The sequence below is a fragment of the Sinohyriopsis cumingii genome, chromosome 12 (genome assembly GCF_028554795.1).
Source record: "Sinohyriopsis cumingii isolate HCF-2022 chromosome 12, ASM2855479v2, whole genome shotgun sequence".
Classification (NCBI taxonomy): Eukaryota; Metazoa; Mollusca; class Bivalvia; order Unionida; family Unionidae; genus Sinohyriopsis; species Sinohyriopsis cumingii.
In genome coordinates this window covers 43,883,277-43,902,523 of record NC_142972.1, presented here as the reverse complement: position 1 = coordinate 43,902,523, position 19,247 = coordinate 43,883,277, and the positions used below count along the sequence as shown (strand labels likewise).

The 19,247-nt window shown below is 35.0% G+C and overlaps 1 protein-coding gene across 1 annotated transcript in view; it reads right to left on the bottom strand.

Moving 5' to 3' along the window:
- Window positions 1-1,873: 1,873 nt before the first annotated feature.
- LOC149786353 (uncharacterized) overlaps window positions 1,874-19,247 on the bottom strand; it is a 43,549-nt gene continuing 26,175 nt past the window's right edge. Inside the window, exon 3 of the mRNA XM_089978190.1 lies at window positions 1,874-6,406. Coding sequence (XP_089834316.1) covers window positions 6,126-6,406 — 281 coding nt within the window. The 3' untranslated portion in view covers window positions 1,874-6,125. The remainder of the gene's footprint in view (window positions 6,407-19,247) is intronic.

The following is a 19,247-nucleotide window of genomic DNA, read 5'->3' as shown; positions in this document are numbered from 1 at the left end:
CACCCTCCCTGCTGCTGTAACGGAGATCGCTTTAGACCACTCGGCCACTCGGGGCCCCTTTGATAATTGCAATTGAAAGACTTCATATTTTTCCCACATTATGATTTCAAACATTCAATGACAGAAACAGAAACACATTTGCAGATGTCAACACGCTTCTCCCTAGCTTATTAAATCTCATGTATTTCATGTGGAATTGTCACATACAAATCCAGTCCATAATAACGAAATTTCCTTGAATCGAGAAAAATACCAAAATCTATTCATTCCAGATCAAATGGAAAAGTTGTTGCAATGCACATTCATTCTCAATATGACTCCAAATTTCAATTTTAACTAGACACGCCATTTTCTTTCGAAAGTTATGTCGAGCGCGCGACTAAGTTCAAATTTATCTGGGCGGAGTTATGTGCGCAGTAATAATGTTGATTTGTGTAATGATGAATATGCGCTTGTGTATTTAGTTTGGAATGCGGCGTACATTCATTTACGTTGTTTCTTGTAGTGTATTGTGTTTATATAATTAAACCTTAGGTAGAATTAAAAAATGAGCATATAATAAAAAGGTTACTGCATTTGTATGGGAAAATATGAACTCGTTTTGTCGGAAGGATATACTGCAACCCCAAGGTCGTGCAGTATTCTATCCAAAAACTCGTTCATATTTTCCCATACAAATGCAGTAACCTATAATTCTACACACTGTGAAATGGTATTGCATCCTTTACTGCACATTCCTGACATTCTGTCTTCCATTTGTCATTTAAATGACAAACATAGAACCTTCGTATGGACATCTTGTGTAATGTGACGGTAGACTATTAAGTGAACAATTCTTTCTATTCATGCATTTGGTTTAACTTTGATTTATTTAGCTTGTTACCAACGTTGATTGATGTTTTCTTACAAAAACACTGGACTCTTAGAATATTTAAAATATTGTTTGTTTTTAGGGTGGTTTTTTGTTTGTTTGGGGGGGGGGATGAGTATAAAAACGATATAAAAACACAAACAAATGTTGTATGCTTGATTAAGTGTCATTGATATTATCAACAAGGCAGTAGGAGAACCATTTAACGGAAGAGCTTAACTTTCTAATATTGCATCATTTCTTTAATCCTATATAATCTATGAACTGTTTCTGATTTATGTCAAATTTTATCGTTCCTGGTTTTGAATCTCAAACAACTACTTTATATACTGAATCAGTAATTGTTATTTAATTTTGTTCTTCACAAATTATATCCTTGTAGTGAATCATGTTATCCTGACCTTAAGAAATGTATATCTTAACATTATACTGTAAATTTAGTCGAGTATAAATGTTTATTAATATCAATGAGTAATTTAAGTTTTAAAATCATACTTCACTATTTAACTATCTTGCTGGTGCTTGTTTCTATGTTGCCATCAATAAATGCAATATGTAAAACAGCATCATTTCTAAACCATCACATACTATCTCTCTTCTGATGTTTAAAATGAACAAATCACTATTTGTATTGTAATGTATTTTATTTTGTAACACAACTAGCTTTCGGTCACACAACAATCCCTTCAAAACAAAGCACATTATCTGTTGATATCGACATTGTTGCTTTCATGTTAAACTCATTAAATATTTATGTCACCTTTCTGGAAACTGATGAATTCATTGCAAAGTAGCTTTGTGCCATTATTGATGTTATATAACAAGAGAATTCAACCTCATATTTTCTAACTGTCTTCATAATATGACTGAAATGTATTTTTTTCATTTTTAATTACACAAAAGTACGAGTTGTCTTTGTATGTGTGTGTGTGTGTGTGTATTTGATTTTGTAAACGTTCAAGCATCTTTATATAAGATATGAAAAACAACAATAACAATAAATTTCTATTTTCAAATGCCTTTTATTTGACCGCAGTGAAAACTACTTTTATAGTCTGTAATTGCATACAAGCCATGATATTGTCTGGTTTGGCAAAATTCATCAAGTATTTGTTTCTTCTATTTTAAGCAATTTGAGAAAATATCAAACATGCTGTGAAAGTTTATAATGAACTGCATTACATTAGTAATTCGCATAGAATTTAGCAGCCCATGGACCAATAGGCGATCGGTTTGGAGATAAATTGCTAACAAGCAGAGCGAATGCGTGTTTGTAAAATTTTGATGCAATGAATCAATAGAAGCAACATTCAACTACCTGCCTCATGGGAAATAAAAAGTCCAGAATTTATGTTGTATTGGGAAAGTGTGTCAGACTGTCTACGAGAAACCAACGCCCCTTCTCGATCATAACACGCCTTCATACGGATCATGTCCGTCAGAATTAAAAACAGTTCCAAAACAGGAAAGATCATTTTTAGCAAAGATAAACGAATTTCACACAGGAACCATGAGACAGACCACTAGTTAAATGAAGTCGAGTGCGATGCTGTGTGCTGTAACACACATCGACCAAAATGAACGATCTCGCTCGACTTTTAAAAAGGGATGACGTTAGCGTGCCAATCTATGGATGTCGTCCACATCATTAGATATCACTCTGGACACCATGGACAACACAGTCTCATCCATAATTACGAAGCAAAGAAGAATACACGTTTTCGGTAGTTTTCCTTGTCTATTGTAAATTTGCAAGTCAATTTCAGACGTTCCAATGGAACGGGTCAAAATATTTGGAAGGAATCACCACCAAAAGTAGTATTTCCATGCATGTGAGAAGGAAATCAAGAACAGTGTTTACGCTTTTGGGTAGCAGTTTAGATTAGAGCTTAGATTAACATTCCAAAAGGTCTCCGTTCAGTCCATATCCTGCTTTTGTCGGGCCAGGATATGATTCAGATTGGATACTTTAGAAGATGAGTGGAATCTTAGTTTACCTCTTTAATTGTGTGAAAGTATCTACCACTTCATTATACAAGTAAAACGCAAAGAACAATTACATCCTGAATGACATAAACCCTATAACCATGGGTAGCCTGAATGCGACAGAAACAAAACTGACTGAAGCAGTCTGTATCATAGTTGGAAAGAGATTTTGTGTCAGCGTGTGACGAGACTCGCTATAAGACTCGCCATGACTACTACAGTCAATCCAATGTTACACCAGATTTCTCGGAAGGAAGTCAATAACACCATTCAACATGTATTAGATTACCGGCTACATTCGAAAGAGCTTATTTCTTTGAGCAGGGGACAACATTTCGTGTGTGTTATCCACTGAATTTCTTTGATGTTGTTTACCAGCAGAGCCTCTGTAAATAAATTATCACCATATAATCCAACGACATGACAACCAGCACTTTATTTGTGAACGAGAAACTTGTTATATTAAAATTGCTCTGATTAGTGATGAATATGCGTAGATAGAAGTGGTAAGTTCTGAAAAACACCGGAACTTATGAGTTTCATTAGTGTATTGGGAACTCTGTTTGTGTGTATCGTATCAGTACCTGGATAATAATAATAATAATAATAATAATAAAGGATCTTATACGTAAAAAACAAAACATCATGCGACCTACTGGACTAGCACTGTACACTGATTTCCAGTCAACAAATCTGTCGCGAGCCGTAAAGTTGATAAGCTGGCAACAAAAAATACAACTGATTCAAACCATTCATTGATAACAATTGTTAAGGTTCACACAGCGATAGATAGATGAAAGATGAATTTGCGATAACTAACACATCAGATCGAGTCCATCTTATCGTTAACAGGAAACATTTTGGTCAAAAAACCAATCGAAATAATCTCCTAGTTACGTAGAACTTTATACTCCCTGTAGAGTAGTGGCATCTACAGACAGCTAAGATGTTTTGAGTCTTGTATCTACACTTGTCGCACTTATTTGTTATTTAGACAAAAACGATACAATCTGCTCTCCATAAAGTTAGATGACACCGTTTTGAGTTTACACAAATATTGACATGAAATTGTATATTTTGTTATAGTAATTACTTCAAGTCTATTTATATTTAACATATCAAACTGGAAGAAAATGAGATGATTCACAAAGCATTAAATCCGCAACAGATACTATTTTATATGAAAGAAGTATGGAAACTTTTACAGTTAAAGATAAAGGCAAACACACATACTCTTTTAATCGTGCCCTTTTCATTTTATATTTTAAGATGACTAAAAAAGGTAAATGTAAATTTGGGCTAATCATAAATGTTTTTTTTTTTCAAACCTTTTCTGCCAATTGATACACTTTTATTTGATGATCTGTCCTTTATATTATCTCACATGAACGCAAATTATAATTGACACGTATAAACAAAATATGTTTCTTTTGTAAAAATGTAAGGTAAGCCAAAGTTTTAAAATTATTCATATCCTGTCATTCCTTTAACATAAAACGTAAATCGTTCAAAACAGTATATAAAACATAATATTTCTAAATACTGTACGTATCAGCTACATTTAGTGAAAAGTCCTAAGTGTATGTATGTATGTATGTACGCACACACGAACACACGCACGTACGTACGTACGTACATATGTACACGCACGCATGTATGTCTGTATGTATGTATGTATGTGTGTATGTGTCGACCTGAGTGGTTCGAGTGTCCGCTTCCGTATCGGGAGGTCGCGGTTTCGAACCCAGGCCAAGTCATACCAGAGACTTATAAAATGCTATTAGCAGCTGCCTAACTTGCGCTCAGCATTAAGAGGTTACTTTTAGGACTGGTCGGCCTGGTTTCAGGTGGTACACACAGCTACTTGTATGCTGCAAGATGCCCCAGTTCTGGACATCACTTTGAACTGCTAAAATGCAGATATCGTGGCGATATGAGTGAAAATATTGTTTAAAACTACGTTACAAATTAAAATATCAGACACACATACATATACACATACATATGAAAATAAAACATAGTGTTGGCGGTCTATTCCTGGGGCTGTGTGTAAATTACAGCCACATTTGCATTGAAAATTATAATTGTTACGTTAAATTACATCCACATTTGTATTGAAAGCTATAATTGTTACGTCAATTACAGCCAAATTTGTACTGAAAGCTGTAAATGTAACACGACTGACAATATGATCGGCAGCAGTTCACTGAGATCACTCTTAAGCTATAGTTGCCAAACATTATTAAAAGTGCTTCCTCCAATATTTACTGTTTGCATATGCATAAATAATGTCATCTGTGTCTATACTGAATTTATCCTACAGGTGGGCATTGTAAAAGACAAACTGCTACCCATGGAGGATGTTCCATTCAAGTATGCGACAATGATCACTTTACATTGTTCAGTAAAGCAGACACAGATACAAACAGACAAAAACACAATTGCATGTGACAAAGATCGAGGACACTGAAGAAAAATACACAATGTGAACAACCCATCCTCGCAATAACCTGTCAAAATGACCTAACGTGACTGGAAGTTAATACTCTGTGGTATTTAGCTGAGGACACTTTATTACTGAACGCTGATGTTTGACCTTTTGATTCGGACGCTCATTGTAAGAGTCAAGGTCAACCACTTAGGATTTTTTTTTGGCTTGAGATTACACAAAGTCTGGCATGGCAAGCAAAAACATATGAGCTTAATGTTTTCATTTCGACCAGTCACAGATTTAATTATTAAAATCCGTTTCTTACTGGCTGATAGTGGAAATTTATTTTCAACCTCAAGCACATGTCATGTGATATCCAGATCCGAACTTGATATTTTCTTGTCGGTCAGTCGCAAAGCACTATCCTTTTACAATGCCATCTTTGAACAATTGAAAGTGAAAACTCAACCTCAAAGACCAACACAAAGTTTTGTTAGTGCAATGCCTGTTCCTGAGATCTCGGAAACCTGTAAGATTTTGTAATTTCGAGGCCTGATCCCTAACGCAGTATCCAAGTCAAAAAGTCAAATGTAGGGTGTTTAGTGCTAAGTGGTCCCCAGCAAAAATGACACTGTAAAAGGGTTTTTACACATCATAGACGCAGCTGTTCGGTTAATATATTTATTATTGTACACTGCTGATGAACTACTCTGAATACATTGCTATCAAAGAAAGGAAGGGTCTTAATCGTTTTCGCATGAATCATTCCGTATTTGATATGAATATATAAATTAAATTTTGTTTCGGTATCAAAAATGCGACAAGCTCATTTTGTCGTTAACAGCATTCATCTTTAAGAGTATAGTACTTTGCTTCTGGATAACTCTGAAGGTCATAGTCATAATTTTTGTCGAACAATTTGCAGATCTGGTTCGTCTTGTGGATGACGAATGACTTGCAATTCAGGGTTCGACTGCACAGGTCGGCACACTGGATGGAAGAAGCGGTGGACATCATGTCCAGGGTCAATATGGAACTGTTTGGTGATTTATCCTTGATGTTGACTTTGTAAAAGCCCTTGGTTGCAGTGCAGCTATCGATCTCTGTGCTAGTCGAAGCTGAAAAATAGAAATATTTTTTTTAATTCAAGTAGATATATGCGATATTATTATTCGGACATGAATATTGTACAAATATCTTACAAACACATTAATGATCATGAACTGCAGCAAGACTGGTAAGGGCGCAATAAAATTCTCCACGTTATGATTTAATTCCTCGTCTTTCTTCTCTCTTCCTGCTACTAGATATATTATAACTGCTGCTGCTCTTGTAGTTATAGACAAAATGAATATGTGTTTCTCATCAAAAGTTCTATTAACAATATTTTAAGATGACAACCACTTGCCATCCACTTACGAACATACATACAAAAAAACATACAATATCAATATGAAACGAACGATGCAACAAAACGAAGCTTCAAAGTGGGAAACAAGTCTTTCCCATTAAATTGAGAAAGTCCAGAACACTCCAACCTTCACAAAAGTGGGCTGGCAGAACATATTTACATATATTTGAAAAGGTATATACATATATATATATATATATATATATATATATATATATATATATATATATATATATATATATATATATATATATATATATATATATATATATATATATATATATATATATATATATGTCAGGCGACTGTTATGAGCTATCTCGTCTTATTTACATATATTTGAAAAGGTATATATATATATATATATATATATATATATATATATATATATATATATATGTCAGACGACTGTTATGAGCTATCTCGTCTTATTCATAATAACCATTCTTATATATCCTTACAGTATAGGTGTGATTGAAGGTAAGAATCTAGTGAATTTTATCGAAGATAAGAATCTAGTGGACTGTATCGAAGGTAAGGATCTAGTGGACTGTATCGCCAGAATTTAAAATTTACACCGAATGATCAATAATACAAAAGTGTCCTGAAAAAAATAGTTATGGATTCCATCTATCAACCATCATTCTTTTACTTCAAACAGAGTTCACGTTCTACATCGCCAACTAACAATATTGTTTATTGTAATAGATATAATAGTATAGCTAGTAATGCTACAGAACTGTCTGACAAACATAATTAATATGTGCAATTTTGGATTAACAGATATCATATATGGATGCTTGATGTGTCCTTTTGTTTAAAACATCAACGTCTGGTAATACGTGATGCTTTGCCAAGATTAGTAGATGCTAACTGGGGATTTGAATCTGGACGAAATGTAGAGTTTAACAAATGTGAGCCATGCAACGGATGGAGCGGCATACACCCCAGAAATAACATTTGCATGCAAATCTTTTCGCTCTGTTGCAAAACTCGATTTGTCTCCACCCGTTTATAGCGGCGCACGGTGCGTTTGTGGGCTAAATCGCCCTTTTTTCTCTTAATTTTACTTTCTCACTTCTTTAAAAAAAGACTCAAAGATACCCTCTATCGAATCGCCCATGTTAGCCTCCATAATCAGATCGTTAATAAGGATCTGAAGTGTTCAAATATTACGGACAGGCCGTTCTAAGGCTTTATAAATGTGGGCTTGAGTTGTCGCACCAACCGTAGGCTTTGGTTCACGTATTGTCATTTGGGCCTTGATGGTAGCGGCTCCACAAGGTCATAGGCCTTGGTGGTAGCGCCTCCACAAGGTCATATGGGCCTTGGTGGTAGAATCTCCACAAGGTTGCCCATGATAAAATTCATAATAGAGCCAGCCTGATTGACCCTACTGGTGATGCGCCGTCGTAGGTCCTGTTCGACGGAATTTACAGATTCATTCAACCGTGTCCAGTTTCAGTTGGTAATTTAAAATAACAACATAAAAATGAAGTCATTTGCAGTCGCATGGTTCTTTAGAGTTATCCAAGTTAAAGTGAACTTGCACTATCCTGTATGCATTACCCTTTTGTACGTTGAACTTTGAAATTTAAATTTCTCCTGAAGAGGTTCAAATTTCGCCTTTCCATTGTTGAAAAGATAACATTTAAGAACCTGCATAGTTTACGTTATCAACCAATGTATATTTTCATAACTTGTATACCGCTCATATGCGACATAATACGGTTTTAGATATAATAGATTTGACGAAGTAGATACATGTATGTTTCCATCGACGAGCGTTGTATTGTTATTAAATACTTGATAAATGAGATGGGGTTTAGTTTTTTATTTTACATTTTCCCCAAAAGCAAATTTACCGCATTTACCACAATATTATTCGCTAGGTGTATTTGTAAATACTAGTGCCAAAAGTATCCATACAACTGGATATAGCCATTGACAAGTACTACGGTCCAAAGTATACAAGTCGTCCACACAACTGGGTCTGGTCATTGACAAGTACTGCGGTCCAAAGTATAGAGTATCTCCACACAAGTGGGTGTGGTCTTTGACCAGTACTACGGTCCATAGTACACAGTTTGTCCATACAACTGGGTATGGTCACTAACATGTACTACTGTGCAAAGTATACAGTTGGTCCATACAGCTGGGTGTGGTCATTCACAAGTAATACGGTCCAAAGTATAGAGTTTCTCCACACAATTGGGTGTGTTCAATGACAAGTACTACGATCCATAGTATACAGTTTGTCCATACAACTGGGTGTGGTCAATGACAAGTACAAGAGTCCAAAGTATATAGTTTCTCCATACAAATGGGCGTAGTCCTTGACAAGTACAAGAGTCCAAAAAATCACATTTCATTTGTATAAAGGTTTAATCATAGCAATTAACAAACGTTTTGAGGAATTTTGTTTTATCTACGTTAAAACGGAATAATGCCACACAAACTTCAAAACAATGTATGTTATATCGATGCATTGTGTTCATAATTAATACCATTTATCCTGCAGTTTTCTTATCTTGCAATTTGTATTTATCGATTTAATCTCCTCAAATTTCATGTGTCTTCTTAAGACACTGTTTGGGTGTTCAATGTTAGAATCTGGTATAAAACAATATTTGGGTGTTCAAAGTGAGACTTTGACGTAAGAAAATATTTGGGTGTTCAAGGATAGAATCTGGAATTAGAAAATATTTGGGTGTTCAAGATTAGATTCTGGCATAAGACAATATTTGGGTGTTAAGGTTTAACATCTGGCATAAGACACTATCTGATGTTCAAAGTTAGAATTTGACATAAGAAAATATTCGCGTGTTCAAGGTTAGAATCTGGCACCAGACTCTATTATTGGGTGTTGAAGGTTAGAATCTGGCATAAGACAATATTTGGGTGTTCAAGGTTAGAATCTGGCATAAGAAAATACTTGGGTGTTCAAGGTTAGAATCTGGCATAAGACAATATTTGGGTGTTCAAGGTTAGAGTCTGGCATAAGACAATATTTGGGTCTTCAAAGTTGGAATTTGGTATAAGAAAATATTTGAGTGTTCAAGGTTAAATTCTGGCATACGACAATATTTGGGTCTTCAAGGTTAGAATCTGATAATTTAAAACGATAAATTAATAATGATAAATAATAATGATAAAACAATAATAATAAAATAATAATAAAATTGTATCGTCTACACAGTGTTTATTTTGTTATAAAGAAGTCATAAAATAGTTTTAGGGAGAACACTCTTTTCTGCTTTGAACATAACTTTCCTTTCAGTGCTAATAAACGCCGTGATTCATTTCAAATTGGTTTGTTTTTATTAACATCCTTGCTAAATGTTATATTTCATTTGTGTTAAGCCGTTTTTTTTTTATATGCAAGTCGTTCCGGTTCGTCAACGTTACCTTTGCAGAGACGCCATGCCCTAAAGACATGATACATTCAATGAGCTGTTACATCGTGGGTCTGAAACAAAGCATTTTTTGCACCTCTTCTTTCCAACATGTGCAGTTTGCTAACATAACACGAAATATTTAAAGGAAATATTTTCTCTTACTACAACACTTATTTTATCACAAATACGATCGATATATTCAATTGCAGAATTACTTGGATTTCTGTCGTGTAAACAGTTTAAAACGTCAGTAAGTGCTTATTTATCGGTGTTGTCAATAAAATTCATCCTATTTCATATGTCACAGGGAAATTGCTTTCCTAACAGCATAGGTACATTTGTTAGAATTTGCTTTGAAAGCTGAAATCAAAGCGTTGAAGCTGCACGTTAAAGCCATGAACAACGTATCAATGATTCATTACTGACCCACTGCAAGCTGCCAGTCACGTGCGCCTAAAAGGCAGTTTCCACTGGTTTCCAAATTTTCTTGTCATCCATATTTTAATTATCTATATACCATAGTGTTCAGTTTGGGAAGATTAAACAACAATTATTTTTGTTCTTGTGGCAGTCGATTAAATATTCTCCTCTAAAAATCTCTTCTATAGGTCAAAGAATAAATTACTTTCTCAACAATGTCACAGACTTATAAAAGTCGATCTTATGAAGTAGTGAATTAAAAACATTTCACGTGATGCTTCTTTTGTGGTGTAGTCTCAAAGTTCAGTTGAATTTTTTTTCTTAATATGATAACCAATAACACTTACAAAATACTTTTTTTAATTACATATTTTACAAAATATAATTCAAAGAGCAACCATCCTTCCACTTAATAGAATATTCAACACAAACACCATCATTTTTCAAGATTGGGTGTATGATGGAAATTCCTGCGCGGTGTTCCATATTTAACTCAGTCAGGTCTACTGGAGTAATAGATGAGCCGTATACATGATTTCAGTGAGACTACCTACAACATTTCCACCAAAAGGTGTGTCAACCCTACAATGGACAATCTATCTTAGATGAAGGATTCGATATGGTAGAAGAAATATTATTCCATTGCAGTTATTTGATATTTGTCTGAAAGGGATGCTTATTTATATGCCGTGGTGATTTTGCATTCACAGAGATCTATAGTTTTTCCAGACAATGTTTTTTTGACCGGATGTTTGCATTTTGTTATTTTTATTTTGAAGGATGCTCTACATGGATACATTTTTGTCATTCAATAGACCACTATCTGTCGACATTCTCTTTATATGAGAAGTGAGTTTATTTACTTCTACAGACTATAGTCTGACGTTTAATCTAATAATGTCCATTTCTGCTGTAAAGATGACCGCCATAGTGTTGATAGCAACAGTAAAAAACCAACAAGCCCCCCAACAAATTTACCCCCCCCCCGCACCACAAAAGAGCAAAAAAAATAAAAAAAATCCAACCAAAACAAACAAAACAAAACAACAAAACCCCTCAAAACAAAACTAAAAAACCCGCAGAAAACAACAGGGATAGGGAAGACGGGGCATGAAAAATCCGCACAGTAACAGCTGTTTAGCATTGAAAATACTGTGCAAGAAATTGCATGGGCTTGTTCGGACCAATGCGATTCTCCTAGAGATTCATATGTAAGGTATTGATATATGATAAATAACAAACCACAAACACTGGATAGTAAAGTGTACCAACTATGTGATAACTGGATATAAGTATTAGGACATAGTATTTTAGTAACAATAATAAGATTGAAATTTTCTCTAAATTGTATCAAAATTAATTTTTGGTTAAATTATTTTGAAATTAATTTTCTATTAAAACATACTGAGATTTAATCCATTTAATTCGGTATTGCAATTATATACTATTTAATAAAGATTTAGCTCTTATGCGCAAAAGATAAAACTCTCTATACATTTCCCTTGTATCATAAGTCAGCAAAAACTACACTCACTAAGTTGAGTAACTTGCTGCTTTAGAGGATGACTAAAATTCCTGACTAAGCTATAAACTCCACGCACTGATGTGGTAGAATTGTCTGTCTAATGACCTACATAGACCCAGACAATAGTCTGCAAGAAATGATGGAGCCTCACTTTAAGAATTTGGCCATGTCCTAGGAAACTGAATAAAATCAGGAGATCTATTTGACGATCAGTTCATTCGTCGGAATCTCAAAGAGGCTTGTGTCGAAACAGGTAAGATTATCGTCTATGTACAATTTATTATAAAGTATAGGGATTTTTAGTGTTAAGATGTTAATCTAACATCGGTACGTTGCAACATTGGATTATTTTAATATATCTTTACTATTCTTTAATATAATGTATTGGAAAGTTTAATTGTTTGAAGAACTTATATTTACTTGTAATTATATTATTGATTATATTTTTTAAAAAAAAAAAAACGACGTTCGCTACCAACTTCATACTCAGTAATAATTAATTTAGAAATAAAATACTCTAAGCAAGAAAGGAGAAGAAAGTTATCAGAAAAATTCTTTTTCATAACATAGTTAACGAAATGGTGGATCTTTGTAAATATTGAAGTGTATGCAATTTAATACCAATTGTAGGGGAGAAGGAGCATCTAGTATTTGCAAACTTTTGAAATTATAAAATTTGTATAGACAAAAGTTGTCTTACAGTCCGTCTGTTGCCCCTACAATATAAGGTTAGCTAGAGCCGAGGTAATTTAGTTGGTATAGAGTCGGATTCCTACTCCAAGGGTCGCGGGTTAGATACCGTCCAGGTCCGATTGGTTAAAAAAGTTTTCTCACGATCGCAGCCAATCAGTAAAGAGAATACTGCACCATAATTTCATAGGCTTATTTTGACAATCAGAATTACATAACGTGATATCGTCACATGTTATGATATCAAAAATATTAAACTGCACACACTATAGGCAAAGTATACCAAATATGTGATAAATGCAAATACAGTAAAGTAAAATGACTTCGACAACCATTCAGAAGCCGGTTCACTGATAAAATCGTAATTCTGCATATCAAATGACTTTGACAGCAACTGTCATGCCTATTATTACATTATATAATGAGATACTGAAATGTATCAATGGAAGCCAAATTATATCGCCACAGTGGTCATATCACGTTTGGAACTACTTACTTTTCTAATTTAGAAAATATAAATGTGGTAACGGAAATAAATATTATTTCACTGAAATAAGCTCCACCATCGTGCATGTTGTTTAACAAAGCTACATGAAAAGTTTCGAATGGTGTGGTGAAACAAGCCCACTGGTAGAAATTAAAACCTTTTTTTATTGCAATAAGTGAATACAAATTATTAAATCCGATTAGCTGAAAATCTCGGGCGTATGTTGCAACACACATGATATTTTTGTGAATAGTTGTACACATATGCCATCGACATAAGATGCAAATAGTTCCACATATATTATGCCATCGTCATACAATGCAAATATAAAAAAAGAAACATTTCTTGATGTTTTGCTGATTCAGAATAATCTATGTGAAACTGAAAAATGTTTTATATATTGTTTCCTGTCAATTGACAATGATTAAACCGAATACTTGTTTGGACAAGTCTGGATTTTGTTGGAGATTGATGATTGTGTATATTATCTCATGGAATTTCTTTGAATGTGAGGATGATTGTATTTTAAACAAGGGATCAACTTTTGATAAAATTTTCAAACCTCTTGTAATCATTTAGTTACAAGATATTACGCCTTGCAGGCTCTGGCTTATTCGTTTAAAGTGTAATGTTAATTATACTGTAATGACATTCACGGTATTAGTACATGCTATAGATACGCAAAATGCAGAAGATCGATCGCTTTCATTTAGCATAAAATAGTTTTTACATAGACAAAAGAAACCTTTTTTTAATCACTTTAGATGCAGGAGAGAAACTTGTACAAAATGTTTTTGTGCTGAATATTTTTATTTGGATATCGGAACTTCTTCAAACAATGGAGTAATACAGTTTCAGTTCTTGCATATCGACATTTTCCACCGTCAAATATATAATAAAACAAAATATACATTTTTAAAATATGATTAGAAATTATTTGACGAGCTATTTGGAAGTATTTGGTATTGACTTGCGTCCCTAGAAACAATATTAACCTGTATGAAAAATAAAATAAAAAGTTTATAACAGAAATACTGTTACCAAGTGTTGCTGTATATTATTATTATTATTAGTAGTAGTAGTAGCAGTTGTAGTAGTAGTACTAGTAGTAGTGATGGTAGTAGTAGCAGTAGGACCTTATTGAGGAAAGGTCCATTGACTATTATTGCAGAACATAGATGGGAAATAAAGGTTTGCCAAGAATGGTACAAACGCCTATTGTTTGAAATTATATCGGTACTTCACTGAATTCAGTAACAATGAAAATGTATTGCAGCCTTTTTCTACTAAAAACTTATGTCTGTAAACTAATGTTTTAGCTTTCATCAATATTCATTTTATATAACATCTCACAAAGCGAGACCTTTATAAATATAAAAGATAAAAAGCCTCGAGCACATCAAAACAAGGGAGATTGTTGATTGTCTCAAACCATATGATGTCAATATTCACCATCAGGTTACAATAGAGATGCAAATATTTGACTGGATGTCCGTAAGATGCAAGAGCCACAATGGAGGATCTCTAGCTGTAATGCCTCAATCGGAAACGCTTGGACATAAGTTTTGCAAACATTACTCAAACCGTTATTCCGAATAAAATTTGTGATATAAAAATTAAAAAAAGTTGGTTTTTATGTTTGTACACTTTGAGTGTAGAATGTTACGGATGAATGCGTAAAATCACCTCAAGCAGTTTGCAGTCCAAATTTGGCCTACATCATTGAAGAAAACAATATGTACCATATCTGTCTCGAGAACGAGAAAGAGATATCGGTCTAATATCAATCTTTATCCCGAAAATATTGTCAAATAACAAATATTACAATTCTTGAATACGAAAAAACTGATAGAAAATTGGAAGGAAAGTTAGTGTTTTTATTAAGCTTTTCTGAGTATTGCATAGGGTAGGGTCTTCAAGTAGATAAAATGGGATGAGGAGGGGGGCGGTTGCCAGTAAGAAACCAGTTAGTCATTTTGTTTTTCCTTCTCCCTTTGAAAACCCTTTCAAAGTGCCATTGGTGATTTAGGGGTCTCCATTGATTTACTTTTAAGACTATAAATCATGTAAAAATTATGCTAAGTAAAATTGCTCTAATCAACAGGTTTCAGGTGCTTATCCATTCACATGTGTATCTTTATCTATCGCCTCTCTGCTACCGCAACACCTTCCCTAAATATGTATACCCCCCCCAAAAAAAAAACAAAAAACAAACAACAAAAATAAATAAATAAACAAAATAAAGAAAGAAATCAAAACAAAACAAACCAATAATCCTTTCAATTCAAGTCCTTTATGTGATCATAAACCAATCACGCTCATTACATTCTCAATAAGCTAGAATGACTGCATACAGGACTAACAAAATATTGTTTGTCAATGAAGCAGTAGTTTTTTTGTCGCCCAGAGCCCTAGAATGGTTTCGTGAGATATTTGCAAGTCTTACAGAATATGCGACCGTTTATCACATGACCTTCATCCAAAACTTTCAGAAATGAGGTGGGGTAAAAATGACCGATTTGATGAAGTGAACACTAAGAAACACGACCGTTAAGACAGGTTTGACTGTAGTTGAAATTTACTCGACAATTTTGATAAGCATTTTTGTTATAAAATTCATGTTGCAGTTTGTTTCTGCACTTAATTTACATGAGGCTCGTTGTCCAAACTTGGTCAGTAGAAAGAATCTTCTGTGATCTAATATCAAGAGATCGAAACATGTCATTCATTTTGTCTTGAAATCCAAGCAAAATATAGTGTTTAGTAGAAGTGATAATTTTCATTCAAAAAAGATACTATGCAACATAAGGAATGAATCAATCACGGGATCTAATGGGAAGTGGATGCATCTGTGCACAAATAATACAGCAGCTGTCAATCGTGTCCTTGTTTAAACAATGGATACTTAAAATATCATTTGACTCTCTAGAGTCGGTTTTAATAACTTTCCAAATCAACCATACACTCGGGCAGTTTGTGCATTGTCTTGTTCTACAGAAGCTGTTTTATTGATATTTACCTCTCGTGTATGAAGAAAACTTGATATGTTAAAAAATAATAATAATTCTTTAATCCGATCGAAGCATAAGAAACAAATTGCAACAAAGAGTTAAACCGATCCTGACTGGATATGTGAAACAGGTTTTTGGGGAACTCGTAATCGAACTAGTGATGGAAGCAGAGATTCTTGTTGATGGTATAGACCCACGGGGATCAAATGCACGAATCTCGACCCGCAATGCATCCACGATCGGTTGCAAACGCAAGTAGGAAGTCGCCAGAAAGGCCATGTCGATGTGCCGGCTCATCGATTACATCATGGACCCCAAAACGTTCCTCCTCCTAATGCATGAATACATTGAAGAATTGAAGATATCGATGATGTGAACGCGTGAGCAACACTGATAACGTGTTTCGAATGAACTGAAATTTCGCGAAGTCAATGCTGCATGGAAGCGCGTTCTTTCAAGTACAATTCCGAGCGTGACTACGATGATTACAGTCTCGTCTCCAAAACATGAATTTCACAGTCGATTATTCATACCAAAACCAGGGTCCCTGATGAACGTGAACGAGCACAAATACAAGTGCACCAGACATCTATATACTTTCTCCCATGTGTATGGGGCCTTTTGTGAAATTGATAGAACTTTTGTACAAGATGATGGGAACAATTACTCCCATGGTAACATGGTTGTATTTGTCAACAATGGCACAGTAGCTCTATTCAACAGCGCAAGATAACTCATCAACGGAAAGGAAATCGAAGCTTGTTTAGACAACGTTGTACTGACAATTAGCGGGCTCACCAAAAACAGCGACAAGACGATTATGCGCTATCCGTTGGCTCATTTATGCCCTTTCAGGCAGATCATGCAGATCATTTACAGTATGTACATAGGTGACATAAAATCTTACAAGCGATGCAGACGTAATTACTAACACCAAGGGAAATTGCATTCGTGAATTTCTTCAGCGTCAGCGGCAACTTCATGGAGCCCAATTGCTGTGTTCGTGTGCAAATCCTATCAGTCATATATTCGGATTTTGCAGAGATATCCGCAAAGTTATTTTTTGATCAAAAAACCCGAAACGGTAATGACGACAATGCAATCTAGTATGATGTTGGTTTCGCTTTTGGTCATGTTGTTTTGCCGTAATTGATATCGTGGAAGTCTGCAATAAAAATTCGGTGGTCAAAAAATGCTTTGTTGTCATTCATTGGGTTCGTAGCCTCGTCAACATTATCGTTTCTCGTGCTCACTAAAGACTTGACTCAGAGCAACATCCATCAATTTTCATGGCAAATAGGTTCCCCACAAGGTATCAGCGCGCCATAACACATGTTTGTAGTGTTTTAAACTACGGCTCGGGTGGGTAGTGGACAGACTAGTGGAGTGATGATTTTTGACAAGTTTCAGAAGTTTCTTTGTGGTTAAGTCGACATTAGGAAACAGCGGAAGAAATTTTGCTTGATTGGAAAGCTGCATGTGGATATCAAAAGCAATGTTCTTTCATGTGCCGTGGTCAAAAGATCGACACAGGTCTACAGATTTTCCAAAAGACTTCACTAATTTGTACTCGATTTATTGTGTTTTGGGAACAAACGTGCCTGTTTAGACAGTCCATGATCGACGTGTACTTTAATGTACATGTAAAATCAACACACCGTTCCCAATTACAGGTGAAGAACTGTAATTCTCTCCGATACCAACTTGAAACTGGAGCGCTCAGATGGTTGAATCAGGATCATTAACGCGCCTGTATAGAGCCTCGTCAAGTTTTCCAACAATTAAACCTTTAATGTTTTAAAGAAAATGTCTCAGCCGTGACCAAAAAGCAAGCAGGGGTTCGTTTGAAAGATTCTCCTGACAAGATATCCGGAACCACCCTACTGGTGCTCACATCTATACAGGTGTAACGGTTCGAAGCAGCCAGACGTCAAATTCGCCAGATAACTCTCGAGTTTTGCGCGGCCATGGTTGCCACGATCAAACACGAAGGCGTAATATTCCAATCCCTAGCGGTTGTTTAAGCGCTAACACGATTGCAAAAGAGGCCGCTTGACGGGCCGTCGACAGCATATGCAATTGCTCCTTAAAAGGCATACGGAGTCAAAAGAAAAAAGATAAAGGTCCAGCCGCCATTGATCAGTTTTGATAAACTAGCATTGCCAAAATAGATTAAACATTTCTAAGATGTATTCACGCGAAATTAAGTCAATGAGCCTCAATCTGCACGCGGAACACCGACATTGTCAGCTTGGATTATTCGACAGGATCTAGAAATCATTGGTTGCATACACATTAGGGTATCGACATATCTCGCATTATGATTCGTACTGGCTTCAGCTGTCACGTGAAGTCATTAATTATCTAAGCAGACGTGGAACGTCAACAAGCGGGTTTTCTGAAGGTCGAGGTTCCGTACATCTATTTATTTAAATACTGCCGTTGAAAACTCAAACAGACGGTCAAACATATGGGCTCTCGACTTTGTAGCACTGCACGCACAAGGAAAACCCCGGCCTCACTAGCGTTTGTCGATTTAGCGCTGTCACTTTTCATAGCATACATTCGGAGGAATATTTGCAAGCGAAGAGGAGGGAAAATGACGTCATAGCAACTGATCTGCTTCTTTTCATTAGTATCGGGAATGGTGCTGACATTGTTAGACTTAAATATTACATCACAAAGGTGTGCAAGTCTGGATATATTTGTGCATCTTAATCGGATTTAGAATCAGGTGGGGACAACGACAATGGGTAATGTCCACTTTTTTATATACATATACAGTATATCATTAGTAACAGGAGATGAAATTCAGTTTGAAGTAATCAAAATCTATCCGAAAACGTCTTTAACAATTCTTGGCATCTGTGTTCAAGATTTGCCTTTACATAGATGTGATGGATCCAGATCAGCGACATAATGACGATCTTAAGGAATTTACTGGTATTGGATCAGCAAATATCGATAATTTTATGTCGCTTGTTGACAAAATATTTACGTGATAGCGACTTTAATAA